Source organism: Astatotilapia calliptera, chromosome 5 (assembly GCF_964374335.1).
Source record: "Astatotilapia calliptera chromosome 5, fAstCal68.1, whole genome shotgun sequence".
Taxonomy (NCBI): Eukaryota; Metazoa; Chordata; class Actinopteri; order Cichliformes; family Cichlidae; genus Astatotilapia; species Astatotilapia calliptera.
In genome coordinates, this window is record NC_137426.1 from 16,677,932 (window position 1) to 16,700,781 (window position 22,850).

Below are 22,850 nucleotides of genomic sequence, written 5' to 3' on the forward strand. Positions count from 1 at the left end.
GCAGGTGAAACCAAAGGGCAGATATGCTTCACCATATTTTCTAGTCTTTGGCTTAGAATGAAGTTGGTTTGGAAACATATTCAGCGATGCTTCATCTCCTGCTTTGCGTTTCTGTGGGCGCCCCGTGCTAGCAGTGTCCAAGCATTTTGTTTTTTTCCCCCTTTTCACACCGCGCCCCCCCTGCAATGGCCCTGCGCCCCCTCTAGGGGGCGGGCCCCACACTTTGGGAAGGTCTGAATTAGAAGATGCATTTGACAATTTCAGCAAATAATAGAAACATGAAACAAGAGAGACTGCTGTGTTTAAAAAGTGTAATGATTAATGCATTCACCTAAAACTCGAAAGGTTCCCAACTCAAGATCAGGATCCTATTAAATCCCAGGGAGCACTGCATCAAGAAGAGTATTTGGGATAAAACTCTGCACTCCTTGTGAATATGGGAGAAACAGAAAGAGGTGAGTTTTTCGCCCTTGTTTTAGTTTATCCAGAGTCTTCCTAAAGAAAATTCAACGCTTCCACAAATGTGTAGGCAAGACTGATGTTTTAGTTAGTTTTACTTAGGGCCTCTATATCAGGGGCAAAAGTATGTGGACACCTGAGGAGCTTCCTCCAAAGAAAATGGAAAATCTCTCTACCTCTTTCGAAAATCAGTTTGGAACCTAGACAGCTGTGTTTCCATTTATCCACCACTGCGACACACCACTGATGTGGGGTGAGAGAGTCTGGCTTGCAGTAGTTGTTAAAGGTCAGTTCAGTGCAGCCAGGTTTTTCCAAACCAATCTTGAAACAGGATTACAGACATGGATTTGTGTGACTGTACATTTTAATATAACAGCAGAAAAAAGGGGAAGTGATTCTTAAATGAGGGCAGTGGGGTTTTCGAGGCAAATACACCACTGACATCATGAACTTGATTGGTGATGATGGGTCGTCGGGGTGTTTCAAACAAAAAAGTGTGAAATATTGATCTCTATCAGGGAATTTCAGAGGTCTCTGACAAGCCATGAAAAACAGACTCGTAGCACGAGTAGCCAAAAGTATGATGACTTCCATGTACGTTTCTACATACATTATGAGTTTATATACACTCATCATGGGCATGAATGTTGTTGTACAGTGAGTTTGGACTTTTCATGATCTCCTTAAACTGTTTCTTTTTTCAGGGTAGAATGATTGCACCAAATACGTCTTTAAAGACTGTAAAAAAAACAAGAATTGGGTGCACAAGTATGAATCTACACAATGTCAAAAGTTTACATACAGGTAGGTTCTATGATGTCTTTTCACTTGACAAGACCAAGACCTATTAGCATCTCATTTGTGATCGTGATTGACAACTGGGAACAATGGGAAAATCCAAGGAAGTAGAATTGTAGGTTTACATTTGTGAAGGTCTCTTGAAGCCATTTCTAAACTACTGCAGATTCCAAAATCATCCGTTCAAACTATTGTATGTACAAGTCATTTGGATGTGTTGCAACTTTCCCATGGCCCTTCCCTTCCCTTCTTCCCTTAAGAAGACCCAAAGTGTCACCCTCACCACCAAGGCTGAAGCCTGCCATGAACTGGAAATTTCTCGAATACCAGTGTCACTGTCCACAGTGATGTGAGTTTTACATCATCATGGACTAAGAAGACGCCACAAAGAAAGTCCCTGTTCAAAATTTACACCTTCAAAATCGACTGAAATTTGCAGTTGCCCACATGGACAAGTTTTGTTGTCAGATGAGACAAAAATTGAGATATTTGGCGGTAGCATCCTGCTCTGAAGCTGATTTGCTGCCATTGGCACTGGTACATTGCACAAAGTGGATGGAATAATTAAGAAGGAGAACTAACTCCAAGTTCTTCAACTTCACCTCAGCTGAACAGCTACACGGTTGAAACATGGTTGAACAATGATCGCAAAGCCACATCAAAACTGGTTTTGGAGTAGATAAAACAGGCTAACATTAAGCTTCTGGAATGACTTTCCCACAGCTCTGACCTCAACCCTATTGAAAATGTGTTGACTGTGCTTGAAAGTTGAGTCTGGATCAGTAAACCAACCAGTTTAAATGAACTCTAATATTTCTACCAAGGAGAGTGGTCAAATATCCAGCTGCAATTATTCCAGAAGCTTGTTGATTGCTACCAAAGCCTGGTGGACGTGCAAGAAGCTAAGAGCCATTTAACCAAATATTAGTGGGACCTTATATATACATTTGATCCTGTGTTCATTATAGAAAATCCAAAAGAATACATACCCATGATGAGTATATGTAAACTTCTGAACACAACTCTACATGTTTATCTTGCGGATGCCATAAAAGATTTTAGCAAATTCCATTAATAAATAAAAACTCTGTGACTAAAGAACAGAGTTTTGAATCCCCACTTCCTGCTTAAACAACCACATTTTCATCATTCTTGACAATCAAACTTTGTCAAAAAGAACGGCGGGGGGGTATTAGTCGTTAGTATTCTGCATTAGATGGAATCTGCTATCCAATCAGCAATTTCCCTGCTGAGCTGACCAGTGTGACACTCCTTTGTGCCACTCTCATAACAAAAGCATTTTTCTTCTGAGATCCACTTCATTACCCAGACTAATATGGAGCAAAATGTTTATTCAAATGAGCCAAGATCAAATCCTATAAAAATGAATGTGAAAATGCTGAAATGGATTATATGCTTGCAGAAAAAAAATCATATTTGAATTAATTACAAACTGAAAGGCCATCGGTGCTGAAAAAATGCTTTCTCTTCCTCCATTTCCTCACTTATTTTCTTATTAGCTTACATTTATTTATTGTCACATTCATCACTGCCCTGTGTCATCAATATGTGTGTGTGAAAAGCAGAGAATAATTACATTTTATCAGCATCAACATGACAGTGGCAAGCATTGTGAGCAACTGATTGGCCGTTGTCTCAAGGAGAAGGCATATTGTGAGCGTTTGATTGGCCCCTGCCGGAGGAAATACTTTGTATTAGCGATTGATTGGGCAGTGTAATTTTCCACCTGAGTGGCCCCCGGACACACACAGTTATTGTGTGACTTTGGCAGGAGCCACCTTTGTATAGTAAGTGTGTGAATGTGAGTTTCCTCTTGCTTTTGAATGATATTCTCTGAGCTTTGATGGGGTCTTGCGGGGCAGGGACTGAGGTTGAGCACAGTGTTGCCCGTCGCACGACAAGTCACGTGGCAGTCTGTCAGGTCACCTCTCGTCAGGAGGTGTACAGCACAGAAAGCAAATCTTCAACGGCAATAACGCAGAAACACATTTCATATCACATTGGTGTGTTTTATGTGCAAATGTGCACATAAAACACATCAAGTTGCTGTACATCCTTGTATTATCTTTACACTAGTTCACGTGCGAATGCATCAATCATCGCTATTGCGTGACGTGGCCTGGTTGTGAGTCCGCCAGTGGACGAGCAAGCTCGGAGTGGAAAGATATCAAAACTGCATCTCCTTCGAGATAGGACGCGGTGACCTCCCCGGCGTGCTGCTTTTTCAGCCTTTCATTTTATGTCTCCGATTCACTGCTCTGATTACATTTAGTTACAAAGAGTTGTTATAAAAGGTGATTCAAAGACAGCTCTCCATCAGGTTTTACAGCCTGCTCGCTCATTATGAGCTCCTTTTACTTTGAAATAGAGCCGTGCATCACATGAGAGGTGCTGTTTGCCTAAAGGATATAAAAGTTCATGTGCTGCTTGTCAACACTTGATTTTTATAAAATCTCTGACATAAAAAGCAGCTCTGTTGACAAGATCACAAATTAATGTATTACAAATCTTTAAAAAAAAACAATTTTAAAAAACTGCTCAGAGTCCAAAAAGTCACTGCATATTTGGTACCAAGTCTTTCAAATGAAACAAACTAGCATTTATATATTTAAATAGGGTAACAATGTAACAATGTTGGGTAACAATGTTGGTTCAAAAATTAAAAAAAAAAAAAAGAAGCTTTTATTCTGTAGCCAAGTTTAGACTGGAAAGCCATTTGCTTAATGGTAGGAAAAATTAAATGCTCATATTTCTGCAGAAAAACAAACCTTCGTCATGGCTATGATTACTTCTTAGTTATAATTAGGGTTCAAAGAAATCAGTGCTATTTGTTCTCTGTTGACCCTTCCATCAAACCCAAACTCCTCCCTCTGCTCTCTAACATAGCACTTTCCCCTCCCCCTATACACAGCACCAGAATCCGTGTTTCCCCTGACTTCAGCTGTTTGTTAAGCACGCAGATTTATCACGCACACATTAATGTGGCATCATTCTTCTCTTCACATTCTCACGGTGACTATTCAGCATTTAACAGCCCGATGAGTGCACAATGCCGAGGCCGGGGTGGCATATACACACATAAATCATGTAAACAAGTGCGCATCAGATCTTTAAGAAACCTGATCAGAGAGTCGACTCCTCTGAAGGACACAGAGACCGAGCGTGACAAAACAGTTATTAAACCGAGCGCAAGCGAGACGATCTCTAGACCGAGCAGCAGGGGAAGGGGAGACGTGACCATGAAAGGGTGACAGAGCGAGATGCCAAAATGAAGAAATGCAGAGATGAGAGGATAGAGAAATAGAGGGCCTGAGAGACCTGATGGAGGGTGTAGGAAGAGGAAACGACCGCTCGAAGCAGATAAAGTGATCAGAACGGCCTCCGTGAATGTACAGATACTTAAAGGGTCTTTGTTTTGTTTTTTTTAAAGGATTTGAAAAGGCTGTTTATAAAGTGAAGGACTTATGACCTGTATAACTTTAGCAAAGAAGGGTTTTGGGGATCAGAACCAGCACAACTATGGTTTAATCAGAAAAATGGAGGGATGGTAACACTGTGTAAAAGTCTGCCTAAAATTCAAGACTTTATTTTGAATCAGATTTTTCTTTCTTATACTTAAATGACTTTGATACAATGATCTTTACTTTTAAGGCCGGACTTCAAACTTGCATTTAGGTTTATTCATGTAATCATTAGGTTTCTTTCTGTTAAAAGGGAGTTTTTCCTTCCCACTGTCACCACCAGTTATTATAGACTGTCATTATAAGGTAACTACAGGTAAACACAGCGTTTAAGGAGATAGATTCAATTTTGTCCTTGGTCGCTGAAAACCAGTCGAGGCAGCTGTCTTCTTTAGAAAACAACTGCAAAATGACCTATGAAGGCCAAAATGATGTTCAAAAAGCACAGACTCACCAGCGCCTTCAAAATAAGCACCCATCTTCTTCTCATTTCCTCACAATCCAGCCAGTTATGATAAAGCCGGAAATGGGAAACAGTGGGGCCTTGTAGGAGTCTATTCTTCTGGTATACTGAGCCTCGGGGGACAGAGGAGGGAAATTACCATCAGTGACACCAGTTTGCGGCAGCCGTTTCTATCAGATAAGGCAGAATTGTACACGCCACTCTTAAATCAATCAAGGTCACCTCTTTGCTCCCTTTGCTTCTGTGTTATAGCGGGTTCAGTTCATAGTGGGCACCCCAGCTGTTGCACAGCACAGATGTAAACTTATCAGAACCTGACATACACAGCCAAACCGGGCTTTACTTCTGCTTTTATTTGACTTTTTCGGTTATTACTAGCACTCAGAGCTTTGACCTTGATGTCTGATGCCCTTTTGCTGTTAGTAAGTTGTCCAGCACCACCACCTGCTGGTGTAAAGGCATAAATGTATAAATTTTACATAGAAAAGTTTAGAGAAAGCATAAATGTTAACTACAAAACAAAGAGCCCCGATGTACTTTTTAACATTATTAATGTTGATGTGTTCTATACTCGTCACAAAATAAGTTTTATATTGTGAGATGGATTTTCAGTTTTTCTGCACATTATTTTAACCTTTTGGAAGAACCAAACATATTCTGTGAGTAGTTCTTGGTTCCAGTTGATTGATTTTAATCAGCAGTTGGGGTCACAATTACTTCACTTTACGAGTGCACCGTCTCTGATCTCATATTCCTGGTAGAAAACTGCGATGAGCTGCTTCAACTTGTATTTTATTGCATTCTTGCAGCCGCAGCCCTGCCCTGCAGCTGTCTGAGTAGGACTCTAGTGTTCCTTCTTTTGACTATTTAGGTGAGCAGGTCCATGGTCTTGTGTCATGCACTATCAACATGTAGTAGTTCCACCAACATTGGGAATGCTGGTGAGATCAGGTTTAACGTGCAGAAATGATATTTCAAGAGACGCTAATGTAAAGTATCAAATATATATGACTTTATTATGGAAATAAACTATCAAGGAAAAGAGAGATGGTGCTACAGCAGCCATGATCATCCAGTTCTGACGTTTAAAATCCAGGAGAACACCTGCAGGTTTCATGCATTAATTGGTCCTTGCACAAATGTTTAAAGAGATTATAATAGTGTTCTCTGAGCACTAATTTGTAACTGTTTTTACCCCCAAAGAACTCATAATAATGTATTTAAATATTTCAACTTTAAATTGTTGCTCAGTCTTGACAGTTGTTTCTTGCTTCTTTGTTTAACGTGAATACAGGACGGAGTTGCAATCAAACCTTTTCCCTAAATGAAATCAGAATGTCTCTGAGTATACAAATACTGCATTGTTCAGCTGCTGGACACCAGCGCTCCTTCACTGATAAGCTGAGTTTTTTTTTTTACCCTTAGTAACACGCCTTAAAATACCATTAAAGAACAGAAAGCGAGCACTGAATTCAGACTCTGTGCCCAACCTTATTATGGACAAAGTAAGAAAAGTTCAAAGTAATAAAACAAAATACTGCAGTAGAGGAAACCCTCTGTAAAAACTGTAGTGCATCAAAGTTTAAAGCTGATTTCTGTCACTCAAATAATAATATACAATCACCGGACATTTTATTAGGTACATCTGTCTAACAGCTTATTGATGCATGGGATAATGCCTCGTTAGGAATGCAGACACGGTCGAGACGACCTGCTGCTCAAACTGAGCGTCGGAATGTGGAAGAAAGGTGATTTTATGTGACTTCGAACATGGCATGGTTGTTGGTGCCAGATAGGTTAGCCTGAGCGTTTCAGAAACTGCTGATCTTCTGGGATTTTCCCACACAATTATCTCTAAGGTTTGCAGAGAATGATCTGACAAAGAGGAAATATCCCGTGAGCAGCAGTTACTCTGGGGGAAAATTTCTTGTTGATACTGGAGGTCAGAGGTCAACTCATTAGCACAAGGTATGCAGAAGAACATCTCTGAACACATGACGCGTCAAATTTTGAAACAGAAGCAGCAGCAGAAGCCCACACCGGGTGCTCTTCCTCTCAGCTAAGAATAGGAAACTAAGGGTACCATTCGAATAAGGTCACCAGAGTTGGACAATAGAAGATTATAAAAGTTTTGCCTGGTCTGCCAAGGCTCAGTTTCTGCTGTGAAACTGGGATGGTACAGTCAGTGTAAACAACATGTAAACATGGATCCATCCTGCCTTGTATGAACGGCTCATGCTGGTGGTGATGAAATAGTGGTGTGAGGGATTTTCTCTTAGCACATTTTGGGCACCGTAGCCTACCTGAGTATTGTTGCTAAACATAGCTATCCCTTTATGACAACAGTGTATTCATATTCTGATAGATGCTTTCATATCCCAAAGCTCAAATCGTCTCAAATTAGTTTTTTGAACATGACAGTGCACTCAAACGGCCTCCACAGTCACCAGATCTCAATCCAAAAGAGCACCATTAGGATGTGGTGATATCAGAGGCTTGCACCATGAATGTGCAGCTGACAAATTGGCAGCAACGGCGTGATGTTATCGTGTCAGTGTGGACCAAAATGTCTGAGGAATGTTTCCTGCACTTTGTTGAATCTATGCCACAAAGAATTAGGGCAGAAGAGGGTCCAGCCAGGTACTAACCAGGTGTACCTAATAAAGTGTCTTAGTGTATCTTGATACATTCACTGCTAAGAAGCCATTAATTAGCTACTAGTTTCAAAAGTGCCTAAGTCTTATAGCTGAACAGGCTCAGAGCAGCTCTGACCCCTCCATCCAGCATAACACCTGCACTGAAACTCAGACTCCATTAGCTTTACATGACGTGGCTGCAAATGTCCTAAAACTCTGTATTTCCTCCATCCATTTGGTTTCCTCTTGGACACCACCTTCCACGAGGCAGGGTCAAGGTGGAGGTAGGCCTTCGACTGTGGATCCTTCCTCTGACACCGTCCATGAGAGGAACACATGGTCTGACTGCAAAGCGTAGCCGCTGATGTCACGTTTACCAGGTAAGGACCCAGAGTGTTATCGATGTAGGACTTGACGGCAGCACAGGTAGCCTGAAAGCAGGAAAGAAACAGGATATGATAAACCAGGGATGTGCAGAAGAATGCCCAATAAAAGCTTTAATGCAACTTTACATAACAGAATCTTTAAGCTATATGCATGCTCAGGTAACAGCATGAATATGTTATTTAGTCTAAAGTTATTACAAAATGAACAAAGACGTATTTCAGAGCAGGTAACATGTCCTGTTTTACTCAGCATGAAAAAAATACATTAAGACTGTTAAAGATATTATCAGTGGTCAAAGCAAAAGGTGCTGAGAAAAGCGCCACTCTAGCATCATCATCAATAGACTGTTAAAAACACAATGTGCCACCTTGTTTTTTACCCGGTGATGCTCATGAACACATAAACAAGCGCTCTGGCTTCTTTTGACTCAGTCCCATATACAAAAGACCTGTTGTTTAAACCACTTTAATCTGCAGCTGAAAAAAAATCTCCAGTAAATGCTTCATTTACTCCCATCTGAGTAATGTTTGCCAAATATCAGTGTCCAGCTGTGCAGAGAGCTCCTTTTATAAAATGAAACCACATATTTGTCACATTAAAAAAGAAAGTACGCCCTCTGACATTTCTGAGGTTTCTAAATATCAGGATAGGATAAAAGCATTATCTAGACATTAGCAGGTCTTAAAATCACGTAACTACAACCTTGGATGAAAAACAACATGTGACATATTGCACCATGTTGTTTATTTAACAAAAACTAAAGCGAAATGCAGAAGACACGTGTGAAAAGCTAAGTGCACCCCACGATTCAGCTGCTTGGAGAACCACTTTTAACAGCAGTAGCTTGAAGTAATAGCTTTCTGTATGACTTTAGCAGCCTCTCACATGCTTCTGGAGGAATTTTGGCCCACTCTTCTTTACAATGTTGCTTCAGTTCAATGTGGTTTGCGGGCACTTGTTTACAGCTCTCTTAATTCTCATTGCAACACCTTCATTCTCTTCTTTTTCAGCCACTCTGTAGGAGATTGCTGCCTCGCTGGGAATCATTGCCCTGTTGCATGACCCAGTTTCAACTAAGTTTTAAATGCTAGAATATTTTGGTGTGAAGAGGAGTTCGTGATCGACTCAGTGACTGCAAGGTGTCGAATCACCCCTCTACCACTGTGCCTGACAGCTGGTGTGAGGTATTTGTGCTGATATGCAGTGTGTGGTTTTAACAATCCGTCAAGGACGTTGTTCCAGAACATGCCGAAACAGCTTTGTTTGTATGACTTTAGCAGTCTCTCACATGGTTCTGGAGGAATTTTGGCCCACTCTTCTTTACAATGTTGCTTCAGTTCAACGTGGTTTGCGGGCACATGCCGAACATGCCGAAACATTCTTTCAGAGAGAGAACAGGTACTCCTAGCAACCCTTTCAAACAACCATACTTGTTCAGTCTTTTTCTAATTGCACAGTCATGAACTTGAACATTTAATAAGCTGATGGAAGCCCGTGAAGTCTGAAATGAAGCTCAGGGGTTTTTTATTGCGATTTCTCTTATCAGCATTGCACAGTCTGACCTCTGGGTCTTGCTCCAGACCATTAAATTGGTAAAACTTCTGCTTTCACACAGGTGCTCACGCTTGCTGATGATCAGTGTTGGGGAGTAACGGAATACATGTACCGCCGTTACGTATTTTAAATACAAAATATGAGTGACTGTATTCCATTACAGTTACAAGGGTGGTATTCAGAATACAGTTACTTTGTTGAAATAAATGGATTACACGGCGGTCTTTTCCTGTTTCACATATTAGGCTATGCTCTCTCTATTTTTGGTAATTCCACACCGGAGGAAACCTAAACAACACGCGTAGCCTATTTAGAGGCTCTTATGCCTGTCTGTCAATCTGGCGGCCCATGTCACCTCTATTTGCGGCCCACATAATGACGTGAAGAATTATTTTACAAAAATTATTCACAAAAATGATTTAATATGAAGGCAATAGAGTGTTACAGGCATCGCCCTAAAGAATGTAGCCTCATGGGCAGTGTAGTCCGTGCTGCAGGGAGAATGGACTGCCATACTCGTTATGTATCTGTGAGCGCGAGGAGGGAGAAAAAGGATAGTCGAAAAGTACGAGTTGTCATTGAGCAGAAATGGGAGCTGGAAGCATGTAAATATAATAATAACCACTACAGCCAAAAAGAGTGCCTGACGAGCCCAGTTGTAAATAAGATATTATTAAGACTCGATTGTACACCGTGTTCGTGTTTTCCTCCGAAACAATAAGTTCCGTTGGAGCAGCCTTTCAGCGCCTCTCTCTGTCTCTCGCAAGCAAAGTTGACCCAGACAACAAAGTCAAGCGAGTTTTCGTCTATGAGCCCAAAACTTAACGTATTAGCCAGAGGTCCCTTTAATACGGTTCGGAGACGCAGACCTGTTTTATATACGCGTGGAATAGTTTTCTATACGAGATCACTGCAAAAAGTGCAGCCTTACCCTAATGTCCACCCTACTGTTACTCATTTTATATTAAGATTTAAAAATCTAGTTGGTATTGGTATGGCGAGTAGTCTTCAGTAATAGTAATAAATCACACAGCAATACATTCATGTAGTTGTAAAAAAAAAAAAAAAGCATGATGATATATCAAGTAATCCAAAGTATTCAGAATATATTACTAAATACATTTTGGGGCATGTAATCTGTAATCTGTAGTGGAATATATTTTAAAAGTAACCTTCCCAACACTGCTGATGATCAGCTAATCAAGTGTAAGTTTATTCTCCATCTCAATTTCTTAGGTAGCAGTAAGGATATTTTGTATTTTTCCACACACTGCTTCTGCATTTTGGATTCGTTTTTGTTAAATAAATAATGACCTGGTGCAATATATCATATCTTGTTTTCCATCTGAGGTTGTATTCACTTAACTTTAAGACCTGCTAAGAGCGGGATGATTTGAATATGTCCTGAAACTTAAATCCTTATGGTTGAAAAAGGGTGTACTGTCTTTTTTACCAGTACTGTGTGTGTTCAGCAGGATTGAGAGGCCTTGTTGCGGAGAGGTAACAAATGAAATATACAGTGGAGCGATTCCAAACAGACCTTAAAACTAAAGCGCTTGAATATGAAATAAGGAAGTTTTAAAGTACGTTTTTTCTTTTTCATTTCAGTAATTTTTGTGCAATACAGTTTCCTGTGTGTAACTTTCAAAATTTTTTAAAAGCATAACTTATAAAACAAAGACCCTTGTAGGCATCAGTGAGAAATGTAACATCCTCACTTTCACTATTACAGCCAATTACATCAAATGGACAAGTCAGTTATTGTACCTGAGTTTTAGAAAGAGCGTGGTCACCCCAAAGAACTACACCAGCAGAGCCTAAAGCGGCACTCTCTCCGATAGTGTAGACCAGGTGCTCCTGTTAGACAGAAACAGAGAGGTGAGCAAAACACGCAGCCCCAGTCACGACAGACACAGAATGTTTGAGTTGAAACGTCTGATTCTTGCCTGAGAGAGAAATTCCAGCGTGTATGTGTAGACGATGCGAGCATAGGCGTACACGGGCGGTGCGAACGGAGTCACCTGATCCGCTACTCTCATTGCCTCCAGGATGCGGTGGTGGCAGTAGAGGAGCACTTCTCTGCTGAGACTTTGCATCTGGATGCTGAGATAGATGTCGGGATACAGAGCAGAGGAGGTGCTCCACAGCCATAGAAGCCTGTTATTTCTCTTTAACTCCACAGCTGGACACTCCCCTGTGTAGCCTGTGCTTTTGTTGCTGTAGTAGTTGTAGCAGTTTGGAAAACCATAATAGCCCCACAAACCATCAGGTCTTGCCGCCTGCCCCAGTTTCAGAGTTTCCTCCATGAAATTCCTCGCAGCTTTGCTAAACTCCATGCGTGCTGCGTCATCTACTTGTTTGGGGCTCCAGTCTGGATGCTTAGACCTCACTAGTGCTTTTGACCCATCCTGGTATATCTTCTTAGTGTCCCAGTTTCTCTCCCATTCAGGTCTCCAACTTTCCCAATCCACCACACCCAGGCCTGGGAAACCCCTGTCAGGGATATAGGTGTTTACATTCTCCCTGGCAACTTTGAGATGTTTGTCAAGGCTGCTGTTTTGTGGAACCCCGCCATTAATAGCCTCTCCCTGGGGGGAATACCTTGGATACAGACCAAGCTTATCATCATAAAAGATGGTTATGTTCTGACCCACAAAGGTTTGATTCTGGTTGTGGACAATGTTAAACATCCCCAGGTCAAGGTTAACGCCATACTGAGAGAGGCATTTGGCAGTTGGGGCGTTCCACACAGTCAGGAAAGGTACTTTGGAAAAAGGTGAATTTGGATAGTGCAGCCCTGAGACAAGGCTGATCAGAATTAAGTGCTGCAGCACCGCAGGCTTCAAGGACCTCATCCCTGGCAGGAAGGAAACAGTGTTTATGTTACCCAGCAGTATTGTGAAATTTTAAGAGCATATTGCAAAATGTTGCTATTTGTTTAAACAAAGCTTTTCCAGTTGTAAGGCAAATCAAATCAATAAGAGTTTTAAGAGTTTCTACTGTTTACGAGCCAGGAATTTTAAATGTGTCTATTTACTACTTGTTTCTTTAATACTTTTCAAACACCTTTAACACGCCAAAAGCTTTCTGATCATTACAGATGTTGTGTAATGCAGTAAACTTGGCTAGAAATAACAGGCTCTAGTGTCAAAATAATGTGTGAAATTAACTAACATTAAGCTTGCAAACACTGACTCACCGACTTTATAAGTAGAGAAGGATTGGAGCGTGTGGCCTTGTGAAATACCCACAAGTCTCATGATCTGAAACACATATTCAGGAAAAATGGGAAGTAACAAACGCTGAACCAATTAGAAGTGTCCACAGGACCTCCAACAACCAATAACAAGAGACATGCAAATCATTCTATGGAGAACACAGATTTAAAGTCACAGGCAAGTTAGCACTTCCTCCCATCACACTGTACAGCTTGAAAACAGTTTTCAGATTGTTTGAATTTAAAAAGAATATAAATATGACAATCAACAGTTTATTGGGGGACTTAAGAAAGCTTGACGTTTTCTGAAAAACCACCAAGCGAAGCCATAATGAACTCTTCCACCTTGCAATTTAAATGCGTGCTTTGCTCAACTCTTAAAAGCATATAAAAATAACCAGTGGTTAACGAAAACCTACAATTACATGGGGAAGGGGGTATGAGGGTGCTGCTGGCAAAATGAGTCAATCCCTGAGAACTAGCTGGCTCGGACTCCCCTGGCCACAGAGGCTTCCCGCAGAGGCTTCACTCTCAACTACTGACAACAAAATCATGCCTGTATTACTCCCAAAACCATATCTCAGCTATATTATCTCCTTATGTAGTTACAAAAAAAAGAAAAGCGTCACACTTACTTTACTAAAAATACACACAAAGCACGATAAAGCAGTTTATTTATCCAAAACTGGCTGGCACAGCGGTTAGCACCATGGCCTCACAACCGGAAGGTTCTGGGTTTGAACTTGCACGTTAGCTGGAGCTTTCCAATTTCCTCCCACAGTCCAAACACATTCATCTTAGGCTGATTGGAGATGCTATATTTGTCTGAGCCTGAATGGCTTTTCCGCACAAACCGCCTGCGCAAATCCTGAACCACTAATACACCTGAGTTCTCCCTCCTGTGTCAGTTGTGACCATGGCCCCTCGCCCAGTGTCGCTTAGGCAGCCTTAAATTAAAACACAACAACCTCAACAAAGAAGTTTATTTACACCGACAAATGCCATTTTTGTATGAGAGACATCAATATGAGAAACACTGTGCTTCTGGAGTCAAAAGGCCACTGAAACATGAGGCTCGTAGAGTGGAGATGTGTCACCCTTTTAAAAAAGTAGTAGTCATGTTTTGGACAATAATATCGTATAAAAAATACATTCAAATAAATAATAACACTGCGAATGCCTCTATAAACACATCAGATGTCAGAAAGAGGCCAATTTAAAGAAGATTTAAAAGAAATTAGGCACTTCAAATATATTGTGCTGTTATCAGATTTAAGTGAATCGTTTTCCACTTTCACCACATACATTTACTCATTCGCAGCATTTACCACAGAAGCATCCTCTCTACAAGAAGCATGGACACCTTGGCAAGCGGCGAGTGAGAGGACAATGTAAACAGGGTCATTTCCAGCAAGTTTTTTTCTTTTTTTAAATGATTAAAAGTTAGAAACAAACACTACCTTGGAATTTCCACAGCGGTTCTTACGATATACAGCAACAGAAAAAAACCACACACACCTATCTTCCCTTCACCTCTCCTCTTGTGCTCCTTTTAGACTTTTACAGTTACATAATAGGTATTAACAGATGAGCAGGCAGACAATCAGTAAGATCAAACACTGCAGAGCCACTGCTGTGGCTCGAGTCGCCGTCCCTTTTTGGTGTAGCGGGTCTGTTTGATCGCAGAGCTCCCCCTGATACCCGCTGTAACACTGACACTGAAAGTCTGCTTCAAAACTTAACCCGTCTGCTTTGCCGAGCTCACCGGTGACCGTCAGCTTGCCGTTCTTCTCGACGATGTCGTGGGTGAGGGGATTCAGATGCAAGTAAACGTCGCTGTTTGAGTTTCTGCGCAGACATCGCCCGTGAGAGCCGCAAAGGGTCTGGCTGCACAGTTCTGCTGCCGTGGAAACGTTCAGGAGGTACTGACTCAGTGTGCCCCGCAGATATTTATCCAGATCAGAGCAGGTGGTCTATGGGAAAAAATAAGTGGATACATGAAATCTTCAAGTACTGCGCAATTAATCTGAAAAATATGAAGTAACTAAAGCTCTGGTATGGAGTACAAATTGCTATAAATACACTTTGTAAGTGAGTAAAGGCTGTTTATTAATCAGCATGCTCTCAGAAGTTTAGATGATATCATCTGTGGTTAAAAATAAATGCGACGTATCCAAGTGATGTGTTTAATTTCACAATCGTTGTGTGCATGCTTACTTTGGTTGTGTGCACAAGTTTATTTATGAAGCGTATTTCACAGAAAGATGTCACAAAGCGCTGTTACACAACAAAGAGTACAATAAATAGGAAAATTAAGTGTCATAATAGCCCATAAAATGGGTATTTTATAATAAAAGAGTAATAACAATAATAATTATACATGTAGTGCCACAGAGTGAACGGCTCTCTTCTACCTAGTCTTTAGTCACGTACGCAGAACAACAGATTCTGAGTTGTGAATGAAGACAGCGAGCAGCTGGGATAACTAAAGTGCTCTGTATGCAAATGCCAGAATCCTAAATCTATTGGGAGCCAGTGTAAAGAGTATAAAATAGGTGTGATCTGAGCATCAATAGTCTGGAATATGCGTTTTTATAGCTTGGAGGCATGAAAGAGATTATTTATCCAAGCTGGTTAAGCGTAATGGAGTAAAAGCAGGACGCTGTGTGGAAATACTTAAAGTACAAATACATTTATTCTGAATAAAGTACCTGAGTAAATGTACTCAGTTACATCCAGTGGTGCTGGGGACTGCTAGATTAACAGTCACTCTAATCCACGGATGTCAAAATGATTTTACATTGAACAGTCCACTTTGATCCTAAGTGGGTTGGACCAATGAAGCTCCTCTATATCGGTGTGTAAAGAACTTTACTTACACATTTAATCCCTGAGATATTTTAATATAAGGAAAACAAGTGTTTTTTCCAACAAAGATCTAAGATTTTTTTTTGCATAATATAGAAGTGTTGTTTGGGCTTAAATTGAAAGAAATAAACATGTAAAATTACAGAAAAAGTTTTGTTAGCTCACTGTGCGGAAATTAAATTGTCTTGTTGAAGTCTCTTTATGCTTGGGCCTTTTGCACTTCAAATCGTTACAAAAGTCTAGTTTTGCGTGTCTGTTGTTATATTATGACATGATTTAAACCTTTTCAAATGTATCCTTGTCCAATACGTTTGAAAACTAAACTTTGAAAAAATAAATAAACAGGTCAACTGCTGCAGAACATCCCTTTTTTTTAATGATGATTTCAAGATTTTGGATTTAATGCCCCAAAATGGAATCGAAGTCAAAGCCCCAGTCAGCGTATATGTGTTTAATCAGCACCTGATCATGTGGCCAAAGACATTAACCGTAAACCCTGAACTTTGAGAAATATCTCCTAGTATGAAATGCCTTCGCATGTCACAGACGAGAAGAGCAGCTCAAAAGTTAAGATGATAACATCTGTTCCAAAAAAATGCATACACCATATCTGAGTGATTGATGTGTTCGTTTCGCAATTGATGTGTGGACGCTTACTTTGTTGTGTGCATAAGCAATATCTCCCCACATGATTATTCCAGCTGCTCCCAGGGCCACACTCTCCCCGATCGTGGACACAAGGTCAGTCTGCAAAAAATTACAGGTCAAACAAAAGGAAAATAGTCAGCTAAGTAAGTGTCAGAGGTTCATAGGCTACTGTATGTGAAGTAGAGGCCCAGCTCTTCTGTTCTCATTCTCCTATAAGCAAATAAGGGTGTTTAGAGTGACTTTTAACTTGACCAACACCCATCCTGCCTACTCTGCACAAATGAAAGATTATTGGGGTGTCTGAATGCCAGCAGCACAGGAAGGGACTGTAGCAGCAGATAAGAGATGAATCTACACAGCATGCATTAACATTAGTGCTCAGTGACGGTTCTATATGTCAGGCTTTTACTAAGAATTAGCAGGAAAAAGATAGAAGAAATGTTTCGGAATATAGTCAGTAACATGGCTGGTTCGAAACTTCATTAGTGTCTTAAAGGAAAAAGCAGGAAAAAAGTTCCAGGAAGAGGAACCAAATTCAACACTGGCACTGTTTCCAAAGTTAGACTGTCACCTCGGTCAGCTGCTCCAGGGAGTTCATGTACGTGGGCCGCGTGTACACAAAGACAGGACGTGCCAAGCCATCGCCCGATGAGGCCAAACGCATCCCCTCTTTCACACGGTTCCGCACAAACTGGCGTCCGGCGGCTGATGAGCGCAGCAAGCTGCTCATGTAGATGGAAGGGAAGAGGGCTGTGCTCTCAGTCCACAACCATTTCAGCTGGTCATTGCGAGACACCTCCACATCAGGACAGCGGCCCGTGTAGCTCTCCAGAGTGCGCACGTAGTTGTGGTTGTAGCAGTCAGGAAACAGGTAGAAACCCCACAGCTGGTTGGGCCTCAGGTTCTTAGCTTGCTTCAGTGTGTCTAACATGAACAGCCTGGCAGACAACTCAAACTCCTGCTGGGCCACTTTTTTCACCTGATCAGGAAGCCAGGTTGGGTTCTTCTGGCGCACCAATTCCTCAGAATGTCTGCGATAAATGTCTTTGGCTTCCCAGTTACGTATCCAGAGGGGACGCCAATCCTCCCAGTCGATAACAGCTAAACCAGTGGCCCATTCTGAACGTATGTACTTCTTAACATCTTCTGGCATTTTCTCCAGGTGCCGTGTGCGACTGGCCACCTGCGGAAGTCCCCCATTCACCGGTGTTTCATCTTGTTCAAAATAGGGGTACAAGCCCAAGCGCTCCTTGTAGAAGATGGTCAGGTTCTGATTAACAAAGCCCTCATTGGGTGTAGCCACAATCTGGAACTGGTCCAGCTGGAAATGAATTCTATGCCGCGGGGCACAATCTTCAATCGGGGCGTTCCAAGCAAGGAGCAGAGGCTTTCGGGAATACAGTGGCCATCTCGTGGGCTGCAGTCCCAGAGCAAAGAGGCAATCCCACAGCGGGACAATCAGCAGCAGAGCTTTCCAAGCTGACAAAGTCCCGTGCAACATGTCTTCAGATGTGGATGGACAAAAAGGACTGCCACACTCTGCTCTACAATCCACAGGAGGGAATGACATGTTAGTTTCCTGAATGCACATTTAATAAGGTGTTTTCTCTTAAACAAACCTTAAACATGTTTCCATTTTATTTATTCAAAACCAACTTTATAATTACATGGACATGAAGCACAAGCTTCTCTTTTGTGACATTGCCACTGCAGATTAATTTACATAAATGTCTGCAGACTATTAATATTTTCTTAAAAACAAGAAAATAAATAAAAGAAAATAAAAGAAAAATGGTAATACAATTTTTATCCAAAAAATAGGCTTCTTTAAACTGGATTCTACCTCTAGCAAGCTGTTAACATAAATTGCCTTCAATTTAATTACTGTTTGCAGCTCTTTTATTAGCAACGATAAAAAGGTAAAGTTAATCAACTTCAGCTTCCCTACAGATGGATACACTTACCTTTACTGGCAGGCTGGGGAAGCATTCCCCCGAAGACAGAAGCCTACAACTTCACTCCGCGTTTTGGCGTTGCTTTAAAAACAAATAGGAAAAGAAAATTCAGTATAAAGAAAAAGACGACGGGGTAACTTTACAGGAGCACATGCAGCTGTGCTGTGTCTTATAACCTCGGCTCTCCGGCTCCTTGCGGTATGTAAAACTCACAGAAGTCAACTTACCCCCTGCGATGTTGTCAGTTGCAACTCGTTCAGTCCCGAGTGCCAAACCACTCTCGGGATGGGATGTTCCATTCGGTCTGAGGAAAAAGGGGGGGCCGGAGAAAGGAAATGGACATCCTTTAAAAAAATCTGTCAGCGGCTCTAATTCGTTTCTTCACGTCACTACTTCAAACTGCTTCGAGTATCAGCTTAGCGAGACGTGCTTTGATTGCGTCCTGTTTTTCTTGTTCCTCAAGGCTAACCCTCGTGTCCCGGCTCAGCGCCTGAATGGGTCGGTCCGAGAAAGTTCGCCTCCACTCTCCGTGAAACAGATACACTGTAACCAGGGATGCCAATATCTACAAAAGGTCACAGCAGGGCACTGTACCACATCCCTAAATATAAGACCATGCTTACAACTCACCTTTCAGCTGCATGACAATCGTGTTAAGGATATTGAGAAATCTGATGGAGTGTTGATATTTCTTTTCTTTTCTTTTTGTGAGACTTGTCCCACTGTAAAACTTCCTACATTCAGTTATTCATTGAGATCACTTTAATAGCTTAAACAAAAGAGCAGATATAGCATCCGGGTTTTTTTTTAAATTATTATTTAAATATTCAAATCTTTTGCTTAAGGTGGTAATACTGTAGAAACACCCCAAAGCTGTTCAGTCATAACTGCTCTATACTGTACACAGTAAAATGTACCAAGAGAATGATATCATGATACATCTAAATCTCTTTGAGCACTCAGTAAGACTGGAAATGTGCTAAGTACACCAAAGAATCCAGTAGCCTGTAGAGCCACCTGTAGCAGCAGTAACGTGAAGTGTTTGTTTTCTGTTTGACTTTATCAGTCTCTCTAATCTCCGTGGAGGAATTTCGACCCACTCTGCTCTACAATGTTCCTTCTGTTTGTTGATGTTTCCAGAGATTCATTTTTGCACAACTCTCTTGAGGTCCAGCCACAGCATTTCAGGCGGATAAACAGCTGGGTTTTGACTATTGCAACACCTTGATTCTTTTCTTTTTCAGGCATTCTGGTAGAGTTCCTGCTGTGCGTGGGATCATCATCCTGTTGCATGACCCAGTTTCAGCCAAATTTTAGCTGTTGGACTCACATTTGACTCTAGAGTACTTTGGTACACAGAGTAGTTCATGGTCGACTCAACGACCGCAAAGTGTCCTATGCCTGCAAAACAAGCCCCAATTATCACCCCGGCACCACCGTGCTGACAGTTGGTATGAGGTGTTTGTGCTCATATGAAGGTCGTCCATAAGTTCAGTACGGAATATCTGTAATCATTCATCTGCCTCCTTTTCTGAGTGTTTGGCCGCTTCTGGTCTGTACTTCATAACCACTTTCTCACATTGCCAAACTCATTTCTGTTATCATTACTCGATTCCAATCATCTTCCGGCCCGCCTTCTTTGACCCAATCAGCTTCCAATCTGCATGTTTTAAATCTGTGCTCTCCATCATTCTCCCTTTCAGATTCTCATTCATGCATTCATACCTCCTCCCCATCTCCACCTCAGGCTCTGGGGAGTCCTGTCCTAAATCCTGTCACCTCTGGGAATCCATCCTGCCATGATGGGTCATTGAAGTCTAACTGCCAAATAAATTAATTTCTCTATCTCAATAAATCATGTTTGGTTCTTCCAAATGATCTTTCCTCTTTGAAATGCTATGGTGACCTGCTGGTATGCTTTGGTTTTTGTCAAACAGCACTCATTATGGCCAGACATCTTCACTTTGATCTCATATGCCCAAAGGACACAAAGGACACAGCATGTCCAAGTCTTGTGATTTGAATCCTTCTAAACAAGTCATACTTGTTCAGTCTTTTTCTAATTGTAGCGCCGTAAACTTTAACATGTAGCATGCTAACCGAGACCTGTAGAGTCTAAGATGCAATCTGAAAATTTTTTTTGAAATTTCTCTGAGGATTGCACAGTCTGACCAATAGAATTAATTTGCTGAGGGATTTGATTTTAGGATGACTGTGGCAGCAAACTGTCCACGTTTCTGCTTTTATAGAGGTTCTCATGCTTGCTGATAATCAGTTAATCAAGTGCATTTGATTAGTAGCACCTGGCTGCTACTTAGCCTTACTTAATCTTTCAATGGACTCCACAGACTCTTCTGAAAACGTGATTTTTTTATGTCAACAGTATGTTTTAATAAATTTACAGTTTGGTTGTTTGGGCTACACAGTGCATCATCTTTCATGTGCAGTTCAGTTTACAGGTATAACATTTACCTTTGAGATATATATATCTCACTGGTCTGATGAATATATTTTTTAAATTTACCAGTGGTGTATTTTTCAAAGCTTCTTTTTATTTGACTAGTGAAAAATTATTATCTCAAGTCTTTTGGTTGCTGGTACTTAAGTATTTTAAAGTTTCCTTCCACTCATGCAGACTTGAATGTCTTGAACACACTTCAGAAAGTGGGCAAGAGGCATCTGGCACACAGATTTCACTGCTGCCTGGAGCATGTGATGACAGCCACTGGCGAGGGCTTAACAGAGGAACCGAGTACCACATACTGTCATGTTGCCAAGCACAGTAGATATGGCAGTGGAGAGGAGATAGTAAAGGCCATGTACCAACACGTAATTACCTAAATTTAACAACCTGGGATGATTTGGAAAAATTGGGGAATCCATATGTGCGCTGTACTTGAAGGTGATTTTCTAATAACAGGTACAACTTTTGCTTACGTCTGTACTCAATGAATAAGATCTGAAACACGGCATTCCTGGAAAAGGTAACATTTTCCCCAGGAGATACATGTTAACTAAAAGATCCCTGAGCACATGACTAGGAAGAGGTGGGGGAGCCTGGAAATTCTCTGGTTTCCTGTGCCAAAATCCATTCCGCTTGTTTTGCTTTTGAACTTTGCTGACTCACCTCACCATGTCATCAGCTTCTCTCTAGGGCTCTGCAGAGTAAGGAAAAAGTGGACCACGGACAGACCCGTGTGAATGAACAGGGAGGGAAAGGAACAAAGGAATGGCTTCATTTCCGTCTACTCTCGGCTTCCCTTTGACCTCTGCCTCCTGAACATTACATCAGCTGAAGTCAGGGATCGTCAGGAAGCTAAAACAATGGCAGGGAAACTGCCAACACACCCTACTATCTTCACTTTTTGTCCCAAACACTTTATGAATTGTGATACATTTGGGGTAATGCTCTGACTTGGTAAATTTGAACTGAGGAATTATAAATGGTTGTAACATCCAAACATCCAGTTTATATAAGAATACAACAAAACCCACATTTAAAGGTTCATAATGCAAACAAAGTCTGAAACTGAGGAGCACGTATCCCAAAACGTTGATACGGACGTAACATTTTGAGTGGGGGAAAAATTTCATCACTCATCAAAATAAATTCTTCAGTCTCTGAGGAGTGCATACATTACATCATTTGTAACTATAACCTTATTTTGTGGCTTTACTAGAAAAAATAGGAGATTACCACCAAGTTTCCTCGACTTATTTGTAATGACTACATATGATCTCACTGTAACACAGTCAAATGTAACAGAATCCATGTGAGAACTAGCACAAAAATGGCTACAGTAAGCGCCTTTGTTTTACTTTAAAGCACTACAGCTTGTTAAATTACTCCCATGTAAACAATATATCTATTTTACTGTTCATAATTCAAAGTATGGTTTAGTTGTATTTCAAGGCTGCTGATAATTTATAGTGACTGCCTCTCTCAGCCTCAGCCCCATGGACAACTTTTCCCCGTATAAACACACTGCATACATCAGAGAGCACATTACGCAGATCAGAGCGCTGCTATTTGGTGTCATATTCATGAACTTAGTGCATTTTTTATGACTTTACAGGAAAGCGTTCATCCTTTAAGCGAAACATCAAAGACCAATGGAGAGGAAACACATCAAAGGGGCTGACCTTTGGCCTCGAAACGCTCCGACCGCATTCCACACAATTACAGACACCAGAGAATGCCTGCAAAGGAAGCCCTACCCATTTATTGTGGGGATTTGTCATCTGAGCGCAGTGAAATATGTTTACATCGCCATTAAAAGTTGATACTGGCAACAACAACCAAAACCTGTCACGATCTGAGGCTGAGCTTTTAATTTCATCCTTATCTATTTGGGAAAGCAAACTCCACACAAAGAAGTAAAT

General features: G+C 41.2%; 2 protein-coding genes across 5 annotated transcripts; both read right to left on the bottom strand.

Annotated features, from left to right (window-relative positions):
- Positions 1-6,192: 6,192 nt before the first annotated feature.
- On the bottom strand, positions 6,193-13,660 carry hyal1 (hyaluronidase 1). Of its 2 annotated transcripts, none has more exons than XM_026167563.2 (4): positions 12,979-13,660; positions 11,726-12,636; positions 11,547-11,636; positions 6,193-8,269 (listed from the first exon to the last, which is right to left on the bottom strand). In XM_026167563.2, the coding sequence occupies exons 1-4, from the start codon at positions 13,037-13,039 to the stop codon at positions 7,943-7,945; spliced, it is 1,389 nt and encodes a 462-aa protein (XP_026023348.1). In that variant the 5' UTR covers positions 13,040-13,660; the 3' UTR covers positions 6,193-7,942. The 2 variants fall into 2 exon arrangements, with proteins under 2 accessions (XP_026023348.1, XP_080157878.1); XM_080301752.1 differs by having other exon boundaries at positions 12,983-13,001.
- Positions 13,661-13,965: 305 nt separating this feature from the next.
- hyal2a (hyaluronidase 2a) lies at positions 13,966-18,835 on the bottom strand. 3 transcript variants are annotated; one of them, XM_026167560.2, is made up of 5 exons: positions 18,695-18,835; positions 18,477-18,548; positions 17,084-18,056; positions 16,522-16,611; positions 13,966-14,969 (listed from the first exon to the last, which is right to left on the bottom strand). In XM_026167560.2, the coding sequence occupies exons 3-5, from the start codon at positions 18,011-18,013 to the stop codon at positions 14,577-14,579; spliced, it is 1,413 nt and encodes a 470-aa protein (XP_026023345.1). In that variant the 5' UTR covers positions 18,014-18,056; positions 18,477-18,548; positions 18,695-18,835; the 3' UTR covers positions 13,966-14,576. The 3 variants fall into 3 exon arrangements, with proteins under 3 accessions (XP_026023345.1, XP_026023346.1, XP_080157877.1); XM_026167561.2 differs by lacking the exon at positions 18,695-18,835 and adding an exon at positions 18,644-18,687; XM_080301751.1 differs by lacking the exon at positions 18,695-18,835 and having other exon boundaries at positions 18,477-18,636.
- Between the last annotated feature and the right edge of the window lie 4,015 nt (positions 18,836-22,850).